A 27,005-nucleotide genomic window follows, 5' to 3' on the forward strand; every position below is an offset into this window, starting at 1 on the left:
AAGCGAATCTCCCATTACAACAAAGTCATCCGCATATGTAAGACTGCTTATTTTGTGTTCACATGTCTTAATCTCACCCAGGCAGTCTATTGTTTTCAACATATGATACATAAATAATATGAACAACAGTGGAGACAGGTTGCAGCCTTGTCTTACCCCTGAAACTACTCTGAACCATGAACTCAATTTACCGTCAACTCTAACTGCTGCCTGACTACCCATGTAAAGACCTTTAATTGCTTGCAAAAGTTTGCTTCCTATTCCATAATCTCGTAGAACAGACAATAACTTCCTCCTAGGAACCCGGTGTGTGTCTTCTTTAAATAATTACTGAAGTATAGTGATAAATTCCATAAGTAACAGAAAGTGGGATTAATAGTACTTACTGCCAAGTGACCCAAGTAAATGGAAATTAAGTGGTTGTGTTTCAATTACATAGTAAGTCAAAGTAGTTATTTATTCAGTGTCGAAAATTGACTTCATCTTTTTGTGTGGACACTGTGCCCGATTTGGGCTGGCGACCGTTTTATTAAGAAAAACAGTTTATTGTTATAACAGGCTTTGTCTGATGAAACGTTTCCAAAAGTAATTATTCTCACTGCTTTTCCCACAAACTGTATGATTCGGAGAAAAATAGTTCGATAATTTACCATTAGGTTGAACACGGTTAAAATCTCTCTCCGAGAGTCGATGGTTTGGAGTGTGCCTGTCGCTACTTACTACACAGTTCTGACATTCCAAATCGCGGATCTTCCATCTTTACAGTGGTAGAACTTAAACGTTCTGGTGCCGTATTGATGAGAACGCGAAAGAACCATTGCACGGTACACATGAAAAAAGAACTTTCAGGGTTTCTCTTCAAAATGACATACATATGATATCTGTACAATGTTTTGTTCTTGTGCAATAAATGACAAAGTGTTCCTGCACTTTTATCAGGGTGTATACGCGGACAAGGAAAAAAATTCCCGGATTTTTCACGGATAAAAATACACTTTCTCCCAGGTGAAAACAAGCTTTCTCCGTGTTAAGTGACAGTATATTTTCCCTTATCAATCCTTTGAATGGTTATGGTTTTATACATGGGCATAGAATTTCCTGGCACTTAGAAAACGAAACTCAGGGAAAAAGACAAGATTTAAAAATATCTTTCACGTGTAGCAACACGCATGCTGCGTATTTTCGTATTACAAAAGTATACATTGGAATTCCACCAAACACCACATGTTACTTTTCAAATCATTGAAATCGAGATTGCGATGCGCTTTTGTAAGCCAGTCATAGCTCATGTCACGTGATCTCGCCAGCCGATGACAGCAGATATTCAGAGCATAGGACACGTGATGTAGTCAGCCAGTAGCAACATCACTGTTAAGTAGCATGAACACACAAACAGGGAAAGTTAATAGTTTAAATTAATATATATGGTGTTGCTACAAGAAAAGCAAAGCTGCCACATACGAGGGCTATCCACAAAGTACATTACGTTTTGGAATTAAAAATAAATAAAGTATTGGAATTTTTTTTATTATATACAGATGAAAGCCACACTTAAATGCTACTTTTCTAAATAGTTGCCATTTAAATTAAGGCACCTATCGTAACGATGGACGAGCTTGGAAATTCCTTCGTTGTAAAATTCGGCCGCCTGTGCCTTCAACCATGTGGTTACCTCTTCTTGAAGCTGTGCGTCGTCATCAAAACGCTGCATAGCCAACCACTTCTTCATTGCTGGGAAGAAGTGGAAGTCGCTCGGTGCCATGTCGGGACTGTACGGCGGATGAGGAAACAACTCCCACTTAAAAGATTCGAGAACTTCACGAGTGGCATTTGCCGTATGGGCCCGGGCGTTGTCGTGAATCAGCAAGATCTTTGAGCCCAACTTTCCCCTGCGCTTGTTTTGTATTGCTCTTCTGAGGCTGTGCATAGTTTGGCAATACCTTTGAGAGTTTATTGTAGTCCCTCTTTCCAGGAAATCCACAAAAATCACACCTTTTCTGTCCCAAAAGACAGTCATTACGTGGTTGAAGGCACAGGCGGCCGAATTTTACGACGAAGGAATTTCCAAGCTCGTCCATCACTACGATAAGTACCTTAATTTAAATGGCAACTATGTAGAAAAGTAGTATTTAAGTGTGGCTTTCATCTGTATATAATAAAAATAATATCCAATAGCTTATTTACTTTTAATTCCAAAACATAATGTACTTTGTGGATAGCCCTCGTATAATATTGGTCTCTAAGGTTAATATGCTGCAAGAGAAGCTAAGCTTTCGCATATAATGTTGATCTTTTTTGTGTGTGTTGCACTTTGAGATACATCACACAAATGTGCCAGTAAAATTTTCAATAATGAGATAAATGTCTGATCTTCAGGGTTCAAAATTCTTCTAAATGACTCATCATCAAAGAGTTGATTTTTAAATGAGTCAAACGCTCTTTAATTTAATAAATTCATGGCACATTCTTGCACATAGTTCAACTTACATAGAAGGATATTTACTTTGAAAGTAACGCTTTTCAAACCACTAGTTGCAATGTTTTCCCGTGACCTGTCAGAAATAGGTTTGTTTCAGCAGTTGCCAGACAGCGCAAATAACAGGCGACACAGCTATCATAACATAGGAAGCCCGTATGTGCGTACGTGTTAAACGCTGAAAGATCATACATTATGTCATAAAAGAAACAAGACATTAGAAGATACTCGATGAGCATCGGAATTTCGTGAACCATATTAAAATGTGCACATTTAAAGTGCACACTCAAATGTCCAGATTCCCAATGAAGTAGACCTCAACTTGATATTAAGTTTTTCAGTGTGGCTTTCACGATGTAAATTTTCTTGGAGCACCAGTATTGTATTATATCATATTTGGTTCTTAATTATGGCATAATGCCATATGTGGTAGGGGGAAAAAAAAACCCATGCACGTGAAATGCAGCGTACTGTTGAAACTAGCCAGTACGGTGGAATTAAACATTTTGTTTCAAATACATTGACTGCCACTGCAGAAAAGGTTAATAAAAGTCAAATTTCTTTTGCAAACAGACAAAAATAACTTCATTGTTCCACAAGGCGAATAATGTTTGACTGTCAGAAAGGTAGAAATAAAAGAAAATCTGAAACTAATGCCATATTTTAGCCTTCCATAATTATGTGAATGTATTTTAATTCACTTGATTGCTCTCGGCCACAGATATCCGTTTTGTTTTGATTTGACATGAGAGTATACGAAGGGGAAACAGTAAAATCACTAAATGTAGACACAGATCACGTGGAGGCTACCCACTACAACTCTACTCTGACTGCTCTGCGCATCAGCCCCGGATCTACGATATTTGCGGACCGGATCAATACTAAAAAAATCGAATTTTCCAAAATATGTTCATCTTGTAGCGCACATCTTTCTGAAAAGTCTGAAACATAAAACATATGTGTTCAAGGAAACGTAAGACATATTATTTGGTCTTAAGTATGGCTAAGTGCAGTGCCACGCCTCCTGATAAATCATTCTTCTAACGCATATCACTGTATTTCGCTCTGTGGAATTGAAACGTGTATATTTTGTAATGGATGCCATCAAACTATATTCAGGACAGTGGACATTGAAATGTCCTGTGGTGCCTCACCTGCTCCCAGTCAACCGGTTTGACAGCCTGCCCCTTTTCAAAAAACAAAATCGCACAATTAATAGCAGATGGGATTTTTTGCAATCGGGAGAACAAGAACTCTTCAGAAAATCTGAACTCTTTAGTGCCTATTCGCTAATAACTTGCTGTTTTGTGTGACATAAAATTAAATATAGGATACATAAATCCAATAAAGACAAGAGATAAGCAAAAAATTAGGCATTTCTTCAATCCTTAGCTCCTAGCATTTTTTTCTCTCTAATCTCACTACAGCTTTACATGGTGTGCTTTCCTTTCTGGGAGAGGATCTACGGTATTACCTCATCAAAGTTCATGAAACGTTTTGCTACTTGAAAAATCAAAATGTCATTATCTAATACTGAAAAAGCTGTTAACACAAATAATACCCAAGACTGGCGTGGTTTCTCGATCTGATTACATCTATTTTGTCACTGTCTGCTAGATAAAACAGAATAGGCCTTTCTAATATGTCAGCAGATTTGTAACACACACCAAATAAACAAGACTGTTTTGGCACCAATGGCCATTTTTGTAACACTACAGAATATAATTCACGCAGTACCAATATCAAATGCCTATTAGGCCTACTACAAACAAAAAAAAAAATTGTTAGGAAATAGTTTCACTTTCATTCATACGCACCAGTTTCTCAAGCAAGAGATCGAAAAGTAGTATTACGAAATTTTTATATAAATTTGGGATCGCCTTATTCTCCCATAATTTATGTAATGTCCCCGTTTCTTCTCCTTTCTCGTTCCACAAACAATCTTGTCACCACCAATTCTGTAGCTATTTGTGCCATTGTCAAAATTTGTTTGCTGATTAACTTCACTAACCCTGCCAGAATCACAGGTTAGGTTATCCCGCGATTATTTTCCAGTTAGGCGTTTTACGTTTTTGTGCAACACGTTTTCCACGTTACTTCCAGAATAGAACTTAAGTGGCTGCTAGACGAGAACTGTACTACTGGTCCTTACTAGTGTAGTGATATGGCCAAAAATTTTCTGTCAAAATTTCATTTCCTTGGATACACAGAGAAGATAATACATAATCTTTCTCACCTGTTATTCCTGACAGTTGTTTATTTCCACTTTGGTAGTCTGAATCTATGGATTTCGCTAGTAATTATAACAACACTGATCATTCACAAACCCAATCAACCACATAATCAGACAGCGATTAGTATTCATACGTTTCGCTTTAGTCCACTCAACTCGTATAGCCCTGTCCCGTCTACGGGAAGTTTATTTCTAGATGCGATGAGACATCACATACACTATGCATGCATTCAAAAATCAACTTATGATTCAGTCAGAAATCAACTTAAAATGTGTTCAAAAATGTTCAGAATACAATAGGGATGTGTTTCAAAATTATATGAATAATCAATAGACAAACACGCACTGCATGCTAGGCACTTTGTGATACAAGTTTTTTTCCTCAAGAATATGAATTTGGTGCCCCCTTTTCTCGGTGGCATCTAGCTGCTTGATGCGACTGCTTGCACAGCCAACATCCACATTCCTGTAGCCGTAATCAAGAGAATCTACTACTCAAAAGCAACTCAACTGCGCATGCGTATGAGCCCACTCGTAACTGCTAAAACGAATCTAATGTAAACAGTTGTGACTTCACGCTCATTGGAGGCAATTTGTTGTTATGAAGCATTGCATAGTCTTCCCAAAAAAAAAAAAAAAAGAAAAAAGAAAATGGGTTTTCCCGGTTTTCTCCCAGATGAAAAAATTCCTGGGTCTTAATTGGATCTCCTGGTTGTCCCAGGTCATATACACCCTGTTTATGTACGCTCGTTACAGTGGTAGTCCCCAACAAAACCAGTTACAGAGGAAAAGCTTGCAGCATTTTTTGCAAGGACTGATGATATTTTCAATCACCTTGGCAAATGCAAATTCTTCACCATGCTCCAGCTACTATCAGATTCATGTAGCTATTAAAGATGGAGAAAAAGACAGCTTTTGTTGTACCCTGTGGGCATTATGAATATCAAAGAAAGCCCCCCCCCCCCAAACACCCGCCTCTCCCCCTCCACAACATTTTAACATTTTGCTGATTTACTTTTAGGAGGTTTAAAGCCAACCATGTGACCAGTATACCTGGATAACACAGTTGTCTTTTCAAATTCAGTGAGAGAACATGCAAAGTAACTAAAAAACATACTAACCCATTTTAGTGATGCTAATATAAATTTGAAATTCAAAAACTGTGATTTTGCACTGTCATGAGTGCACTATCCAGGCCATATAATGTTAGCAGATGGTTAAGACCGGAACCACAATTAAAAAACGCAGTGAACGATTTTCCAGCATCGAGGAACATTAAAGAATTGCAACTGATTTCTCAGGTTAATAAATTACTATCGCCGTTTTGTGGAGAACTATCCGGTCACCACGAAATGGCTTACAAAATCACTAAAGAAGGGAGCTGCTCCTGTCTGGACAACGGATAGCAGGAGGGCCATGTTAAAACTGAAAGACATTCTTAACAAGTGCACTTGTCTTGGGTTATCGGCATTTTGCTCTACCTTTAATCTTGTTGTGTGATGCTAGCAATGTCTCAGCTGGTTGTATTTTGATTCAGATACAAAATGGTGAAGAAAAACCAATTGGTTATGCTTCATGTCAGCTGTAGCAGCTGTGCAAAATTACACCTTGTCAGATAGGCCTTAAAACTCTGTGAATGTGATTACATAACCAGAATTAAGCCTGGAAAGTTAAATCAGAATCCAGGTGCCTTGAGTACAAAAATTAAGATCCTGCAGGTAGATGATGTGCTCACTGAGGAATTAAAGAAGGCACAAGAATCCCGAGACAACTGGCAAGTATATACTGCGACAAAGTCATAAGAGTATACAGACACATCGTAATGGGGAAAGTGCCACGCAGGCACACAGGGCAGGCCATTATTGGTGGTCAAAATAAAACGAAAATAAATAAATAAATAAATTAGGATATTATGTTCAAAATTGTCTTTTTGCAGGGAGTGCAAGAACAAAAACCAAATGTACCTCTTCAAACCATATCTGAGGTAGCTGGACCTTTCAAAGTCTATATTGCAGAACCATTTGCCTTAACAGTAAAAAGTAACATACATTTTATCTGTCGCTGACCATTTCTCTCATTATCTTATTGTGTGACCCACTGCAGACATGGCTGCTGACATGGTTGTGAGAGCACTGGTAACTTATTTTGCACTACAATCCAGAAGTCCAGAGGCCATTATAGCAGACTGAGGGACAAATGTTATGGCCAATCTTATCATACAGTTATCTTGACTGTTTAAAATAAAGAAGTTCAGAGCTACGTCATTTCATTCTAAGAGTAATGGCAGGGTTGAACACATTCATAAAACAGTACCTAGAATCTTATCTTATAACATGATTAGCTTCCCCTCAGACTAGGATTGTCTACTACCATATGTGATTTCGTCATACAACACCAGAGTACACGAAACCACAGTGTCGATTCCCTTTGAGGTTGTTTATCATCACAAAATGCATTCATCTTTCAAGACTTATAAGCTGTCACCTGAAATGAATTCCAGCGAAGTGAAGTACTTGGCTAAAAGATTAACATTTATTTTGAAGAGAATTCAGCAGGACAATGCAGCTGAACATGGAGACAGCTCCATAGTTGAAAGGATGCTGATATACCCATTAGGAGATCATGGGATGTTATGACAAACTGCCATGAAATTGGGCAGAACTAAGAAATTTACATGTCCCTGCACTAGACCATTACAGATACTGTATTTCACATTGCCTGTCATCGTTGAATTACAGATCAGAAGATTATAGCTCAGTTTGATCGCTTGACCAAGTATAAAGATATATAGCATCTACTATAGAGGATCCAGCAAATCTCAGAAATGTTTAGAACAGATGATATAATTTACATTCTGTTACCCCATCAATTTACAGTCTAGGGATTAAAAACAATTTTTATCTTGCGTGGGAGACAAAACTATCTATTTCAATCAACTGATGATTCTGCTCTGTGTTTCGCCTCGTGGCCTCTTCAGCCCCGTTTCACTCTTATTTATTCCTCTATATTTCATTACCTGCATCTACAACTAAATGGTTTTGTCACATGTTTGCATTATTTCACTACGTAGAGACATTGTCACTACATAATTGTCTAGGTTGTCTGGTGTGGCGAAGTTACATTAAAATTTATGAAATTTGAAAATCTGCATTACCACACAAGTGCAGATTGTAAAAGCCAGTATCATGGATAAGACTAACGTGTTGTTAGGAAAGGTCTGCAGAAATAAGATCCCACTCTCCGTGAACCAAAACACCTATTGTTAAACCACCGCCCAAGAAGCATGATCCAGCACTGCTCCACACACCTGGCCTCCAAGTATACATTGATGATACAGTGTAGTACCTTTACTTACACTTGAGTGGCACAATTCAGCACCTTATGTAGATTCCATTTCTTCTTGGAACATACTGAAGACAGTTTGTCTCTTACACAACAAACTCGAATGGTCCCAGATTGATAGTTGAATTAACCAAACGTTGGCAAGATATATGCCAACCCCTATGTCGTTCTGGTTTCACTTGTGTTTTCTAATCGGAATTTCACTCTCCACAAGTACCAAGTAACAATGAATAGTAGTAGACTTCTATTCAAAGCATTCTGTTGCAATACTCTGGGAGATGAATTTCTGTTCTCAGCACAAATGAAAGAAATTTGAAATGTCGCCATCGAACCATTCCTGTCATCCATTCCAAAAATTAGCTTATCTCTCAGTACACATCCTGTCTCATCACTTTTTCCAGATACTAGCAACAATGAACTGTTCTAGTCCTTAAAATAGTTGACGACACAGGAGCAGCAACAAGTCACTAGATAGAGCTGCCACATGTATTATGGATTCCACCAGCCCAATATTTTATTTAACATAACAGGCCCAGTAGTGACTTCCACACTGCTTGCTATTGTGATACTCAGCATGACCTTATACTGCTGTTTCACACCCGAAGTTATGTAGCAGAACACACACAGCCACTCCAGCTTATCATGTTTCATGGCAAGTTCCAACACATTGTGTGAGGTGGAGTGGAAAAGTTGAGATATAACACATCATTTTAGGGAAAATGATGAGTTACACTCTCTGTCCTAATGTATGAAATATGATTAAGATATTTCATTAAAAAAAATACTTAAGTTTCAGACAGCGAATTGTGGGAGAAATAGTGTATTAATATTTGCAGGTAATACGGGGTACATGGGCACAGCATATCTGCAAGATGAGATGACAAGTTCAGTGTCTCCACCTGGTGTGGGCGATTAGTTCTTAGAAGTCAAACTTTGAGATGTGTTGCGACCATGAAAGAATGGTGCTCACAATAACGATAGAGACGATGTATGGACAAAAACAAACATGATTTTAAACTGTCATTCTGATATTATTTCTCAATCTGACATTTTTCTTTGTCAAAATGTATTTTTGTTGTGCAGTCTAATGAGACAAGACATCTATAACTCAAACAATTGTAATATGATCATGTTAAACATATCTTAGGGGAGCTATCTTCAATGTATAAAGCAGCTTTAATTTTCTTGGTCACAGATTCCATCTCTCTCTCACCTTCTAGCACTTAAGACACTGCAAAGGAAATGAAGTCCACTAAGAAGGACAGAAGCACATTTATTTGGATCTGATCAGCAGGTCCAAATCACAATTACTTCACATCATAGGCGACCATAAAAACTATAATATCTACCATTTACTGATCAATTCAATAGGTGGATAAACAACACCTCAAAGTTAATAAGATTTATTTTTCTGCTGCCACAAACTGTCATCTTCTAATTTCAAAATGGCTCTGAGCACTATGGGATTTAACTTCTGAGGTCATCAGTCCCCTAGAATTTAGAACTACTTAAACCTAACTAACCTAAGGACATCATACACATCCATGCCCGAGGCAGGATTCGAACCTGCGACCGTAGCGGCCTCGCGGTTCCAGACTGTAGCACCTTGAACCGCTCGAGCAGCCATCTTGTAATTTCACATAGGATTGTTTTCTTTAATTAAACTACATGGTGTACATAAAGTCCGGGAACACTTTCAATTATTTATAGCATTAGAACCAAACATAGTACAGATATCATACACATGTTACTTTGAAGAGAAACCCAGACTTCTTTTTTCTTTTTTCTCCATGTATACGGCCACAGCATAGTTTGGTAATTTTGCCGATAGTCAGTGCTAGTCGCAAACATGGCCAGTTCAGGTGCAGAGCGAGCTTTCTGTCTATCGGAGTTCGATGAAAACAGGTGGGCTACAGCTGTTCAAAGATCTTTAGAACCAAGTACAGTAAGAAGCTACCAACAAGGAAGGCCATTTACCACTGGCACAACAAATTCCAGCCCATTTTCATCATGAAGTTCGTGGGTACCTGAGCACGGAGCTGCCGCATCAATGGATCGGCTGTGCTACAGAAGGGGACAGCTATTTTATGAAACGGCCTCCCCGATCACCAGATCTCACTCCGTGTGACATTTTCCAGTAGGGACACATCTGGTTTATGTACCGCCTCTACCATGTGATGTAGCAAAGCACCGGGAGAAAATACGAGAAGCGACTGCCACAGTCGACGCTGTCATGCTGGGACAGGTATGGCAAGAATTCGATTACCATATTGACTTCTGCCGGGTCACTCATGGTTCGCATATAAAATGTTTGTAAAAAAAAACTTTCAGAGTTTCTCTTCAGAAAGTAATATGTATGACATCTGTACAATGTTTAGTTCTTGTGCAATAAATAATTGAAAGTGTTCCCAGACTTCATGTACACCCCGTATTATTATTTGGTATCTGTCTTGTAAACTGTTTATTTGTGTTACTGTTTCAAACAACAGTCTCTTATTATTGTGCTTATTTGTTCATTTGATATTGTTTTTAGTTATTTTTACAATTTGTTCATTAGGTCACAGAAGCATCAGGTTTCCCAGTTGTCTTTTTATACTTATGTTAGTTAAGTCATTTTACATTATGTTACTAAAAAATCAAAGATTTCACATTATGTTTTTGTTTCATTGTTGACATGCAATTTTCCTGTCTCTGTCAATACATAATTTTTCAAACATTTATCAAACAATGGAAAATCCAGGATGGAATGTAACAATATCATGTAAAGGAACGTTCCTTGTAAAAGCTAGCATCCAGTCATGCAAATTGTTTTATGGATAAGATAGATGACTCCACACCTATGTATGACATGTTAATCAAATCTTGATTAAGAATGATGTATAAATTGGAATGGGCAGTTACAGAAAGTAGTCAGCTCACAACCTGTGACTTCCATGTATTTTTTATAGTCCATAATAGCACTTATACAACCTCAAAATTAAGTAAAAATTAGTGCATGACTTTACACTACACCCATTAACAATTTGATAAACCTGCAATACGATGCACAAGGCAAATAAAAATCATGGATTAAGAAGATCCTTATATTTTCCTTTTACTGGGTTCAGTGCTCCATGAGCAAAGAGGCCAACATACACAATTTATGTTAAACTCTAATAAAATGTTAGAGTACTTGCTAATGACCTAATCAGATAGTCTAGAGACAGCATTTGATGCTAAGTGTATACTGATACAAATATTTGCTACAAGTTACTAAAGAGTGCAGACCTGAACCAGAATCACGTTTTGTAAACAGTGCATTTCCAATTCAGGCATTTGTTGGAAATGAATGGATAGGTCTTTGTAGTAAGCTGACATTTTGAATCAATCCTAAGGCCCTACTTATACGGTACAATTGGAGAAGATCTGTCCATACCAGACAGGTACCTGGAATGAACTCCTAGTCCAGACCAATGTTTTCACTTGTTTGAGAAAAGTTTCATGTTACCCTTTTAATTATAAACTGCACACCTAAATCAAATCTTGCAATGTAGTTCACTATGCACCAAGTACGAATAATACCGCCAAACTTTACAAGGATTAACAACTACATCATTGTTCAATACCATATGCACAAATGTCCTAGCAGTACTTGTAGAATGTTGAAAATAATTCACAAATAAAGAAGGTGTAGTAGCAAAATATGTAACAACCTTCTCTTCTGAGCAATGCTAGTGACATTAATGTCTGGCGTCTATGCAGAAATACAGAAATTATTTTTTCTAAATCACAAAATAAAGCTATATAAAAAAGCACTTACCTCATTGGCAGTATTTAAATACTCAAGCCACATAGTTTCACCAAACTTCTTTACAGAACTGTGTAATTCAGAAGAACCAAGCAGACCTCTTGAGTCATTGTATAAAATACTGTTACTTATAACACTTTTGTATAAACTTGCAGCATAGCTATAGTTACTGCATTTAGACTGTTGTGAAGATAGTGATGTTGATGGGGAAGCAGATGCTACAGAAGACTTGAGTCTTGCATTGTAGTGTGTATCTTGTTGGCTAACCTTCAAGTTTTCCTTAGTGGAAACCATTCTGGCTTTTTCAAGGTGGCAATCGTTCATCAGGAGAAGGTACTGAAATGAATGAATAAGCATACAGTGCATTGTGTGATACAAGATTTACTTCTAATTACACAGCCACTATTAAGTAAATTGTAATAAATTACATACCAGCATTCCTTTCTAATGCTGAAAATATAATTAATCACAAAACAATGCCCTGAGCAAGAGTGAAGTTTACACGTTTTACTGGCTCATTTTCATTAATGTTTTACACGGGATCCCGGGTTTGATTCCCGGTGGGGTAGGGGATTTTTCTCTTCCCGGGAACTGGGTGTTTGTGGTATCGGTATCATCATCATCATCATTTGTATCAGTGGCTACAATGGACTGTGTAAAAAACTGGACTGTGTAAAAATTGGGACTTTGTATGGGCACTGATGACCGCGCAGTTGAACGCCCGACAAACCAAACATCATCATCATTAATCTTTTACAGAATCAAAGTAGTACTCAATTTGTTAACATGCATTCTCTTGCAGTGCACAATTCTCAGATCATCAGAGCAGAATTTATCTCAAAAGAAAAAACCACAAAAAGTGAAAATTTCAATAAAGGTTTTAAGAATTGTCTACTAGAAAAATAGGGATAATTCAGAACAACTGATGTGAATAATAAACTAATTTTATGGATACATAGAAAATGTGCTAAACAAGATTTGGAGCCTTAAGAATCACTACTTAATTAAAGAACTGTTGCGCACAAATCATCTGCACTAACAATTGTGAAAACTGCAACCCCAAGAAAGTCACATGTGCTTGCATTTTCTACCACCAATTATGTACGCAACTATACACAAATTATTACAATCACAGCACTGAATATTATCTCTGGCTTTGAGGATTGTGAAGACCCTGCACACTGAAATTAGAAAATACAAGTGCTGTGGAACACAATCAAGGAGACACTGGACATGTTATGGGGACTCTCCCTCCATACAGTTTCTATGAGAGTCTACAAATAGTCTACAGTGTTCAATAAAGTATCCATGACAAACAAGTTGCTAACCAAAACATATTCAGGACACATTTTCCGGTGAACGTGTCATGTGAAAGTGCAGTAAAGTACACTGTGTATATGACATTATTCAAAGAGGTTTTCTGCATTCCTTGTCACACGTGGCTGGGCATAATCCTACTGAAGTACGCTGGGTGGTGTTGTCAGGAGGAAAAGACGTATGTGAGACTCAAAAATATATTGATGCAGGAGTAGCTGTTCACATTTTCAAAACATTTACAATATAAGTCAATATTTCATTTTGTATTGAAGGACCATCAAATCATTGAACTCTGTGTTAGTCTGCTACATCACTCCACAACAAAATAAGCTGGACATGGATGGTTCAATATGAAAGATGATAAGATTTCTCAAAGATGTATAAATAACCTACGCAAATTCAATTCCACATCTAGATAGACGGGATGTTCAAATCTTTTAAATGCTACTCGTAGATGAAGGTAAATGTGCAACGGCACTCTGACATTCAGTTTCAAGACAGAGGCATAGACAGGTACATGGGCAGCAACTGAAGTCTGAAGTGCACGAACACTTTTATGTTTAACACTAACATTCCCAGCTACTATTTGTACTGTATCAGAATGTTTTAGCAAGTATCCTGGTTGACTACGAAGAATCAACTGAGCAAAAGATGATCACAATATGTGAAATAGGCACAAATAATGTGTAATGCGAAATTACAGACACTCTGCACTGCTCTGTTTTGGCACAGACATTGGCAGTGAACACACAGCACCTATCAGCTGGGCGCACATGTTATGATGCCTCCAGTTGAAGTTGTCACAGACTGCCTGGAACACACGCCTTACCAAAAACACAAGTTTCATCATTATGCCAAATGAATTAGTTTTTACTGTACCACTGATTGTCTGTACAGCCTTTTTAAGTCTGCAGTGTTCTAATGACTGATGTCTGTTACCACATAGCCTATTTGAGTGGCTGTTAATAAGAAGTAATGCACTTTAAACTATAGAAGAGTTGAAATGAGAGTTCATTTTAAGTCATTTTGTGGCTCAGAGCAGAGATTGCTATCTTCCACTTAGTGTTCCCTGCAAGATGGAACAAAGTCTAAAAGAATTGGATGTTTGGGCATGGCCATGGCCTGAAGGATCCAGACCGCTAGAATGAATCATCAAGACAATAATTCATCAAGAAGAGACGCATGAGGTAACAGACAACAATCTAAAATGGTGTTCAAGGAATACTCAAGCTATGTAATGCATACCCACAGCTTTTACCACAGCCATTTCTCAAATTTTACACTGTACTTGGTAACTATGAGGGGAGATGAAACTGTTATACTGGAAAGATTCCAAGTTTCGCAAGAAAGTATACAAATTTTCAAGAAATATTGAGAAGATAACATTTGTTGCCTGTGGCAACTGAGAATTAACAAAGTTACATTACTTGACGCATTACACTGGCTAAATACTTTGGCAATTAATGAAGGATACTGAGGAAATATTATTGAAAAGTTCACAATAACATCATTCGTGAACAAAATACTTCAATAGAGGGTAGAAAACTGGCAGCCACGAATAACAACAGCACAGATGCATTACAGATATGCAACACAGATATAACAAAACTACAATTTAGAAGAAAATTTGGTGGGTGTGACAGAGAAGACAGCCTGACTTATTTACAGCTGATGGACAAAACATCTACCATCTCAGCACATCCGTTGACTATGAGACTACATGTCAAACATGCCCAGTGCAATATTCATTACACCCGTAGCCACCGAGCAGATGTTGGCACTGTGGTTGCTAGTTATCGCCAACACATCCGACACAACATAACTTCTCACCTTAATCCTGTGAGAAGTGACCAATTACTTCTCCTATTTGTTGTGTTGCACATGATTACACATCTGTGACTGAGATCACAGGAGGAATGTCATAAATTACAGGAGTAATAATAAAAAAGAATAAGTACAAAATTTCAAAAAGTTACTAGATGATAGCAGTGAAGTATTAGAAGACAAGACCCTTAAAAACTGGGAGACAAAACTAAATCTGACTTTGTGTCTAAATTGTCAAAACAAAATAACAAAATAATTACTTAGAATATAAAGTTAACATACTAGAGGAGAACTTACCATCATGAGTGCACAATATTGCTTGTAATGAGTTTTGTCATTATTTCACAGATGGAAATACACATTTTCATACAGTACAAACTGATATTTCAAACATGAAAGAGCACGTAGAGTCTTGCAACATGAAACAGTCGAGTCCTCAGTCTACCTTAACCAGCTTAGAGGAAAGATTGCAAATGTTTGTTGAATGCGAGGTGTAATCAGCTAGATCAAAACCACTTTTGTGGAAAGCAGTACTGATCACAAAAATGAATCTGAAAAGATTAGGGATGTGTTAAAGGAAACTAAATGAGCTCTAGAAATTAGAAAATTTCATCAAAGTCTGGCAGTACTGAAAGAATTTTTTGAAGATTTACAGCTAGTAAATAGTATGAATTTGTGAAAACATATTTTCCAAATTTAAACCGCAAACTGGGGGTGATGGTCGGAGGAGGGGGGTTTGTTCAACTAATGTATTTCTTAGCTGTATTCTGATGTTCACTACCCAATACGGGGGATGACTTGAAAAAAGGTAGACTTCACAATAGAGTACTTAGTGGGAAATTCAGCAGAAGGGGTAACACCCATTCAGAAGACCAAGTCGTGGAATGATTTTCAGGAGAGTATTAAATCTAAGTACTGGTCTCCTAGCACTCAAGAGAAATTGATACTAAAATTATTAGACCCAAAGCAATACAACAATTCTTGGGGCATGAACAAAAAGGTTTACTGAATGGCACCTTACGGGGTCATTCCATACCAAGCGGTCTAGGAAAAAAATAATTGGTTGCTCGACCATCTCAAAAATTTGATATTTACTGTGTGAGTTCCCTAATGTTCAGTCGCTCAAAAAAATTTTAATTTCTTTTGATTTTTTATCAGTTGGAAACTGTGGCTATTTTTGTTTCACACTGTAAGTGGCTTTTTGCATTAACATGCGCTATAGGATTTTTTAAATTATTTTGTAATTAGTTTCCCCAGACCTTTCAAACAAGAAGCATTTAATTCAGCACACACTGGACTATAAATTAAAACTGTGATCACTTAGCATAATGTATCCCTTAATTTTTAATATCTCAAAGCTACTGGTCACACATGAAAAACCTCAATTTTTTAACAGTATTCCTCTAAAGGAGGAATTTCTCAGCCTTAATATTTTTTTGCTATTACATTACACATTATTGTTACTTTTTATAGAGTATCAATGGTGAGAAGCTTACACATAAAACATACACTATTAAAAAAAAGGATTTTGAATTTTTTCATTCTTTGGCCAGCAATATCTTTGTTACGGGACCAGATAAAAATCTGTAAATTACACACTTGATAGATCTTCATGATATCAAACTTCAGTACAAATTTCAACTTTGAGATTGAATGGAAACTTACAGAATGGGAAAAAATTTGAACATGAAGAGTCAAAAATATGTTTCTTAAGATCTGCAATATCAGAACTAATGGAATAAAATAGATCAATTAAATATTTACACACAAGAAAAACACACAAAATTAAAATAAATGATTACTTGTTGAATCAATCCTCTGCAGACAATGTCACCGAATCCTCTGCAGACAGTTCCACCAGGCTAGGTGACAGCATCTGAAAGTCTGTACAAGCTCACAGATGAGCCTGTACAAGTCTGTGCATTGTCTTCCCCTTTGACCATCATCTGTTTACTCAACTTAGTTAACAATGAGCTCTTAAAGTGTGGCATTTACCAGTGGAGTCTCAGTGTTCTACTGGTGTTCTTATTAATGAAGCTTGGCATAAAGGTGTGTATGGATTGTTTCCTGAAGACATTACATTAATTGAAGATTATAGTGATGAAGAAAAAGTGTCGCTTTACTTACGAATTGGCTCAGAGGTTAACTCAACCTGCAAGTACCATGAAATTAAATACTTACATAAATCACCTTTTTGACCACTCTTGCTTGGACTCTCTTAAAGAAACAAAAGGTCTGAGAGAAATAACATCTGATAATTATTTTTTCAAAAAATCTGTTTTATCAACATAATACCAGGGAAGTCATTATGTCCAACATGTTATTCTAAGATATTTGTTATTAACAAAGAAAGGGATGGTGATGGTCTAGATAAAGAATTTTGTGACTTACCAGAAACCATAAAAAAGGATCGAGATTGTGAAATCCTATATGTATCGCCTGCTAGTAAAATTAGAAAACTATGTGAAGAAAAAAGACCTTTCGTTTTGAATGTAAAAACTGAGAATGTGGCAATTACTGTCACAAAGAATTTGGAAGTTTGATTTCAAAAGAAATATTGCACTAAACCAGATTGAAGTTCTAAGAATTCTCTGATCAAATATGATGATTTGACAGAAAAGCTAAAAACTAAGTGTTGTATTTCAGACAAAGAGGATAAAGTTAAGATTATCAGTTCACTACAAAATTCTTGGAGTCGAGCAAAAGTTAGTAATGAATTTAATGTGTCAAAATAATTGGTTAAATTAACACAGCAGTTAATAAAAAAACACAGAAATTTACCTGCATTACAAAATAAAAATGCATCTAATTCCATAGATGAAAACAAGACTGAAAACGTTATTACATTTTATGAATGAAGCAACAACAACTGTTTGATGGATGGCAAAAAAGGTTGTTTCTGTGAAAGAAAATGGTACTAAGGTTCAGATATAAAAAAAAAGGTTGATATTGTGTAATTTAAATTAACTATTCACTGAACTCAAAAAAGAACATCCTGACATTAAAATTGGAAGGTCGAAATATTGAGTTGAGATTAAAATGGTGTATTGTTCGAGGGGCATCTGGCACCCATTGTTGGGAACATTCATATTTTAGTCTTTGATATGTTATATGTATGGTAGTTTATGTTTTCTCCTTGATCTTAGTTATGTACAATGTTGAATAAATGGTCTCTAAAAATGTATGTTCCTGGCAATATGGTGTATTGCGTATTTGATTAAAAGGTCAACTTTATAATCTCACACAGGACTAATTAGAATCAATATATAATAGGTTATGGGCCCAAGAGAGATTAGTGAACTTTCCATACCGAAGGAATAAAATGATAAATCAATGTTCATAATTTTTGCGTCTGTTCAACGTGTTGCTAACGTATTTTTTTGCTTAGAAACTTTCAAGATCTATTTGTTTAACTATCTGAACGTATTCAAGATGGCTTTGGGTGGATAATCACTGTTTAATTTTGAAAAGTTGACCAGTATGACAAACTACAACGACTGGAAATTCACGTTGGAAATGTACCTGAAACATGAGGGACTATGGGAAACAATTGATGGCACTGAGGAAGATGAGAAGAATGTACAGAAAGTATTATCAAAATTATGTTTATCTGTAAATTCATCTGTGTACCCAAAACTTCGTGGAGCAACGACTGCTAAAGAAGCATGGCAAAATTTACAATTTGCATTTGAAAATAAGAGTTTATCTAGTTATATTGGGCTATTACAATGCTCAATGAATGTACGTTTAGCTTCTGAGAAAAATATGGAGGCGTTGTTGTTGTTTTGGGGGAAGCGACCAAACTGCGAGGTCATCGGTCTCATCGGATTAGGTAAGGATGGGGAAGGAAGTCGGCCGTGCCCTTTCAAAGGAACCATCCCGGCATTTGCCTGGAGCGATTTAGGCAAATCACGGAAAACCTAAATCAGGATGGCCGGACGCGTATGGAGCGTATTTGTCGAAAATTATGTCACTTTCTCAAAAATTCGAAGCACTGGTAAGAAAATGGACGATGATTTTGTAGCTGCAATTATGCTAAGTGTACTAACAAGCAGATTTCCAACCCTTGATTATGGCAATTGAGAATTCGGGTGTCAAGATTACTAGTGATTTAGTAAGTCAGCGATTAATTCAAGAATCGACGAAACGTCAAATTGCATCCACAAATGAGACCACAGATTCGGCGCTCGTAGCTAGTAAGCAGGACAGTAAGCACCAGAAGACGAATATCCAACGTGATGTTCGAAATATCAAGCCTTTTAAGTGTTATTGTCAGAAACCTGGTCACAAGGCGAATGGTTGTAGAACAAAGAAGAAACCAAATAAATTTTCAAATTCTGCGAATGCAGTGAGTACTGAAAACGAAACTGTGTTAATGGCTCTAACTGCGTCTTCACAGCATAGTGATGGCTGGTATGTGGATTCGGGTGTTCACGACACATGACGAACCAAAGAGACTCGTTCAACACTTTCCAATCGACCACAGCTGCTACAGTGACAGTAGCAGATAATAGCAATCTTCAGGCTATTGGAGAAGGCGATGTTCATCTTCGAGTTACTTAAACAGATAACTGCTAATGATGTTGCGTATGTTCCAAGCCTTGCATACAACCTAATGTCGGTTAGTCAGATGACAAGACGTGTATTGTGTGTATTGTTTGACAATGCGCAGTGCGTTGTATACAATATAAGTGATGTAATTGTTTCTGGAACACCAGTAGCTACAGCAACTCAAATAAATGGTATTTATCGATTAGATGAAGTGCACCATTACGCAAATGATGTAGAAACTGACAGTTATGAATTGTGGCATGGAAGACTGGGACATTTGAATTGTGTAAGCATGCATTTATTAAAAAAGGGTGATGGACTGAACTGGTCTAATGTCAATTTAGATCCGTGTATTCCCCGCATAAAAGGTAACAACCTTTTCCTAAAACATCAGGTAGAAGAGTAAAAGATCTACTTGACATTGTGCATTCTTATGTTTGTGAACCAATGAGCATGGCTTAGTGGGGAGAATCACGATATCTTCACACTTTTACGGATGATCTGTCAAGAAAATATTTTGGTTATATGTTAAAATCAACAACAGTGACACATTCATCGAATTCAGAACACGAGTAGAAAATGAAACTGGTCGAAAAATCAGAATACTTCGAACAGACAATGGAAAAGAGTTCGTCAATCGGCGCATGAAGTTATTTTTAAAGACGAATGGAATTCAACATGAAACAACAACTCCTTTCACCCCAGGACAGAATGGTGTTGCAGAACGCTTAAATCGGACAATCACTGAAAAAGCAAGATCAGTGTTAACAGATGCAGGTCTAAGTAGACAATTTTGGGCTGAACCTGTAAACATAGCAATTTATTTGAAGAATCGATCTCCAACAAAAGCTGCTAAGAATGTCACTCCTGAGGAATTATGGAGTGGTGTCGTCGGATAAATTTGAGTCATTTACGAATCTTTGGACGTCGAGCATTTGGAGCATTTGTACATATACCAAAAGAAAAAAAGGACGAAATTAGAAGACAAATTTAAGGAACTTATCTGTGTTGGATACTGCGAAGATTCTAAAGCATATCGTCTGATTGATCAAAATTCACCAAAGACAATTGTGAAAGCCCGTGATGTGCAATTTGTCGAAAACTCAAAGTGCACTTGTGGAAACAGTAATCCAAACAGTAACCCAATTGACGATAATCGTATAGACAGTCATCAACTAGCGCCAGCAACTAACATCACTGAAGGGGCAACTGAACTGACACAACCTGCTGAAGTTGACAGAAATGCAGTTTATCTTGAATTAACACAAAGTGACACTGAGAAAACAGTAAATAGCAACGTACATAGTCGCACGGAAGTTGCATAGCCAGAAATGCGACCTGAAATTAGAAAATCATCACATGAAAGAAAACCAAATACTAAATATTTTAATGATGATTTTGCTTGTCTTCCTTGTATTTCTGGACCAAATTCGTATGAAGAAGCAATGAATTGTGGTGACTGTGAAAAATGGAAGGAAGCCTTAGATAATGAATATAAATCTTTACTTGAAAATGAAACATGGATTTTGACTGATTTAACACCAGGCAGGAAGGAAATTAATTCGAAATGGGTGTTCAAGGTGAAAGAAACGTCAAATGGCGAAATTGAACGTTATAAGGCTCGTTTTGTAGCGCAAGGTTATTCCCAAATACAAGGAATAGACTTTGATGAAACGTTCTCGCCTGTTGTTCGTCATTCTTCACTTCGCATCCTGTTAGCTTTATCAGCTGAATTTGATCTTGACATTTAACATATGGATGTCAAACTGCGTCCCTATATGGTGATCTCGATGAAGAAGTTCACATTCGTCAACCTGAAGGCTACGTGAAGAAGGGGGAGGAGATGAAGGTTTGCAAGCTGAAGAAGGCAATTTATGGTCTAAAACAGGCATCACGCGTTTGGAATATGAAATTAGATGTGACATCACATAAAATGAACCCAAAGGAGTCAGAATATGATTCTTGCATTTACTTCAGAATTGAGAAACAAAATATACTCATTATAGCTGTTTACGTAAACGACTTGATGATTTTCTCTAATAGAAATAATAGGTGGAAGAAAGACTTGAAGAAAGGACTAATGAATCAGTTTAAGATGAGAGATCTTGGTCAACTTACTTGGTGTCTTGGCATGAGAATAAAATGCAACAGGAAACACAGGACGATTAGTATTGATCAAAGCAAATACGCAGCAAACATACTCAAGAAGTTTGGAATGGAACATTGTAATCCGGTTGCATATCCATTTGAACCTGGCTCAAAGCTGCAAAAATGTGAAACTAAATTGACAGATGGGGAAAACCTTGTGTTACATCGCATTCCTTATCAGCAAGCCGTAGTATCACTACTGTATTTAGATTAAAGCACAAGACTGGACATTGCGTACGCTGTGGGGGTTCTAAGTAGATTCAATTCTAATTATCGGAAAATCCACTGGGAAGCGGTCAAACAAATTATGCGATACATTAAAGGCACAGTCAATGTAGGAATAGCTTTCCGAAAAAGTGGAACAACTGAAACTGAAGGTTTCTGTGATGCTGATTATGCATCAGACCTCCACCAGCGGCTATCAACGACTGGCTATATCTTCAAGTTAGCTGGGCCAGCAGTTTCCTGGACTTCAAAACGACAACAAACTGTCGCTCTATCAACTACAGAAGCTGAGTATATGGCTCTATCAGCAGCAGCGCAAGAATTGGTATACCTCCAAGGATTGCTTCGTGAATTGTGTGTTTCACATAGTGAAAAACCAGGTAAGTGTATGCTGTGACAATAGAGCTGCCATTGCACTGAGTCACAATGGTGTGCATCACGTGCGAACAAAACACATTGACGTGAGGCATCACTATATTCATCATTTAATTAAAACAGGAAAATTCAGTGTGAAACCTGTAAGTACCGATAAGCAGAAAGCTGATTTTTTGACAAAGGCACTGCCTAAAGGTAAATTTTTAGAGTTCATGAATTGACATCTCGAGAACTTGTGGGGGTGTTGGAAACAATCAATTTTACTCTTTGATGTGTTATATGTATGGTAGTTTATGTTTTCTCCTTGATCTTCGTTATGTACATCGTTGAATCAATGGTCTCTAAAAATGTGTGTTCCTGGCAATATGGTGTATTGCGTATTTGATTAAAAGGTCAACTTTATGATCTCACAGAGGACTAATTAGAGTCAATATCTAATACCCATAATGTTTGAATTTGTTTGTATCATCAGAATGCAAAGTTCATGATGGATGGCACAAATCTTAAAGAGTTCACTATAAAGACTTTTTGGAAGTTCTCGTTTGCAATATTAACTGTTACAATTGTATGATCATGGGAAAATGTCAAGACTGTCCAGGCAAACAAGCTTTCCTTGACGTGTTTGAAGCATCAGAAGATGATTTGATGCCTGAAAATATACAATTCAAACAATGGGTGATAAAGACAGAATGGAAATGGCGACAATTACAAAACTACACAAAGAGTTTTTTGGAGTGTTAACCAGCAAACCTTGAAAACCTGAATTACACCATTTTATTGCCAAAGTTCAGGACAAATTTCTGATAGACAAAAAGCAAACCGTGGCAGCTGAGTGCTTAGTTCTTGCCGACTTTTCAGAAAACAATTCCTTTATTGTTCAAGATGAAGTACAAGAGTACAACTGGATAAACAAAGAACCCACAATTCATCCATTTGTGTTCTATTATAAAGATCAACATAAAATCACAGTTTTTGTGTCATAAGTGACTACCCTGAGCACAATGCTACAGCAGTGCATGCTTTTCAACTGCAATTAACAAACTAGATAAAACAGGACAGAACCTCCATAAACAAACTGATCTACTTCTCTGACTGTGCTGCAAGTCAATATAAAAACAAAAGAATTATTAACATCTCCTTTGCAGGAGAAGGACATGGATTTGATGCAGAACGGCAAATTTTTGCATTATGCTTCAGGAAAAATGCATGTGATTGAGTCGGGGGTGCAACAAAACAAGCTGTCACAAAATCTAGTCTTCAGTAGACCTAAGAGAACCAAATCTTGACACCTCAAGAAATGTTTAAATTATGTAAAGCAGAGGTAAAAGATTTACCAATGTTTTTAAAATGTGAGGAAATACAAGAACTCTACACCAATATCTTGGAGGAAAGATTCAAAACTTGTCAGAAGATTAAAGGCACCTGATCTTTTTATTGTTTCATACTTCAGTCAAACAACTTGCTGAAGTGTAAGATCACATCAACATTCCCTGATAGTGAACTTCCCCAGTGCGGAAAAGCTGTACCACTGACGCTTAAAAATAAGGACATAGTGGCATGGTTTTATGGTGAACAATGATGGATTGGTGAAGTTGTTAACACTTATTGTAAAAACCAATATGTGCATGTTTCATTTTACACCTACCAGGACAAAGGATCTTGTTTAATAAAGTTGAAAAGGATCTTGCCTGGACACCTGTTAAAAATGTACTGAAGAACATGTCTCCCATGGAATCTCCCATGGAATTTACAACTGCGACTGGCCGAACTTTTAACCTAATGCCCAAACTGAGTGAGGAAACTTATCTGTTGTTCAATGAACAACGTAGTAAAAACAAATAAGGTGAGAACAAGATCAATGCAATTAGCTGGCTCATTTTTTAAAAAAAAGTGATCATAGATATGCTTAAATTATGTAACTGATACACTTTATCTATTAGTCCAGATACTGCCGACAATAAGAAAAGTCTTTCCAACTCATACTGGTAATTTTTTTAGTAGCTTCCCATTGAATCTCAAGGTTGAAATTTATACTGAAGTTCGACATCATAAAGGTCTATTGAGTGTGTAATTTTCAGATTTTTAAATGGTCCCCCAACAAAGATACTGCTGGCCAGAGAATGAACAAATTCAATATTTATTTATTTATTTATTTATTTTAAAGTGAACTTTTTTAAGTGTAAGCTCCTCACAATTGACACTCCATAAAAAGTAACTACACTATGTAGTATAGCACCAAAAATATTAAGACCAACAAATTACTCCTTCTTTGGAGAGATACTGTTCAAAAATTTAGTTTTTTTTAATTTGCAACCAATAAATCTGACCCATTAAAAATATATTAAGAAATACATTTAGTTAGATGATCATGGTTTTAATTTATAGTCTAGTGTATGTTGAATTACATGCTTATTTGAAAGATCTGGGGCCACTGCTTACTGTATAATTTTTTAAAAAACATGATGCTTCTAAATGCAAAAGAATGGTTGCAGCCCGAAACAAAATGAATGCTGTTTCTACATGATAACGAATACAAAAAATCTAGAGTCCACCAAACATGAGGGAATTCACCCACTGAATATCAGTTTCTTCTGAGATGGTCAAGCTACCAACGCTGGACCACTTGATATGGACTGACCCAAGAATTAATATCTTTAAGAACAGTGAAAGATTTTTTCCCAATACTACCATTAACTGGCGTATATATTATCAGAGTGAAAGGTACAAAGAGCAATTTAATTAAAAGGGAAACAAGAGCAACTATCAAAATTGGACCATTTACATTTACATGAATTTTATTAGTGGACTTCATATAAATATTCAGGTGTTTTATGGAGTAGATTGGTTGAAGAAGTACAAAGTGATTTTAGACTTCCATGCATCATCAATGAAGTGCAATGTGGACAATCACCATGACGGAATACAATTTACATCACCACCTTAGTAAGTACTAAATATGTGAGGCTAAATCACATCCGTTTAGTAAATAATACAAAAGTAGTGGAGAAAGAAAATGTTAATCAGCTACAATTAACATCACTTACATTCATAAAAATTGTATACGAGTCTGATTTATTAACTAATATGTAAAAGGAAGCATTGTACCATGTTTTATGTACCCATGAGAAAATGTTTCCAACAAACTAGGGGTCATAGGCAATCATATATGTAATTTTAAAGTTAAGAATAAAGGACTATTTTTCTGCAAATCCTAACCAGTACTGATACGTTTAAAACCTTAAGCACAAGAAGATATTAATAAGATGACAGATAATGATACAGAATGTAGCATAGGTGCCGTCAACAATCCTTTACTGATAGTACGAAAGGTTACAGACAGGGTTCACCTCATGCTACATGCATGTACTTTCCATAGACATATAGAGACTGAGGGAGATATATCAGTGTACATCCATGAAATATTAGTACATTTTGAGGAAGCAAAGTACTTTAGTTTGATGGATTTGGCAATTTGCAGATGAGATTAAGTGACAATTCAAAACCATACTCAGTTTTTTTATATGATGGAATAAACTTTCAGTTTAAAGTATTACCATTTGGGCTAAATATATTTGTTTCAGTATTTATACAAGCCTTAGGTCAAGCTCTTAGCAGACAGTTACTGCAAAAACTTTCAATCTACGTCGATCTTTCAGCCGGTCGGTGATGACAGAATCGAGGCACATGCCCTGCAATCTTTTTTAAATGATTTTACAGAAACTATTTGCTAAAAAAATAATTTTTGCTTTCCTTGCAGCTTTATATGTCAGGTTCATTATGAGGTGCCCATTATTTCATTACTGGTCATAATAGTTGTGATATTTACGTGGTAGTAAGACACAGCACGAAATTCGAAAAAGTTTGCAATGAAAAATTGGTGTCGCTATGACTTTGTGATCGGTGCATGTTACATAATATGTTGCTGTGTATTGAAATTTAGCTAAGATATTGAATTTTTCTTTAAACTTGGTGGAGGTCTGTAATCGTCACCAATCTCGAGAAAATTGATCTGACGTAGCATACTCATTTGTGGTCACACAGTGCCAGCAATAACGCTAAGGTGATATATCCAGAACATTCCTCATATTTCATAAATGGTTTGAGATATCAAAATGAGAGTTTGACAAACGATAGCACACAAACAGAAGTGTTTTGCCATACGGTTATTATGTAATTCTTCATTATCTACCATATTGTTCCACTAACTACAGACATTTTCAGTGAAGGAATGTTATTTTTAAGAGCCATCAACAGCTGGTGAAGCAAGAAATGCTATGGGCTTTGGAACAACATAAATGAACTCATTACATGTTTATTTCATACCGTGGATGTGCTTTTTTCATAAAATGCTCACCTTAGTTTTCCCCAGTTCCTCTCTTGATAAATTTAATGAACCACTGTGTAAGGATTCTCTCTCAACTGCATCTGCACAACACGTTAGTGTGGTTAGACTGTGTAAACTCTGATGAGTTTTGGCAAAAGAAGCACATTTTAGCACGGCAACAAGAGAAATGTGTAGGTTCTCCTCAAAATTTCCCATTCATGACACTTCTCTGAAAGTTACAAATGGTTAACAAACAAGGAGAAAATTAATCGTTGTATTTTCGGTGGAATTCTTTTTGGATACTAACCACAGAAGAGTTGACAGATCTTTTTGAATAGGCACCATCCGAATGTGGGCATGAGGGGCCTCTCTTAATGTTTACAAAATATGTGAGTGTAGGCTT

The 27,005-nt window shown here is 36.7% G+C and overlaps 1 protein-coding gene across 1 annotated transcript in view; it reads right to left on the bottom strand.

Moving 5' to 3' along the window:
• LOC126427301 (uncharacterized) overlaps positions 1-27,005 on the bottom strand; it is a 235,530-nt gene that overhangs the window by 197,427 nt on the left and 11,098 nt on the right. The window contains exons 2-3 of the mRNA XM_050089606.1: positions 26,633-26,703; positions 11,851-12,174 (exon numbers count right to left, since the gene is read on the bottom strand). Coding sequence (XP_049945563.1) covers positions 11,851-12,162 — 312 coding nt within the window. The 5' untranslated portion in view covers positions 12,163-12,174; positions 26,633-26,703. The remainder of the gene's footprint in view (positions 1-11,850; positions 12,175-26,632; positions 26,704-27,005) is intronic.

This window comes from Schistocerca serialis, chromosome 11, assembly GCF_023864345.2.
Source record: "Schistocerca serialis cubense isolate TAMUIC-IGC-003099 chromosome 11, iqSchSeri2.2, whole genome shotgun sequence".
NCBI classification, from domain to species: Eukaryota; Metazoa; Arthropoda; class Insecta; order Orthoptera; family Acrididae; genus Schistocerca; species Schistocerca serialis.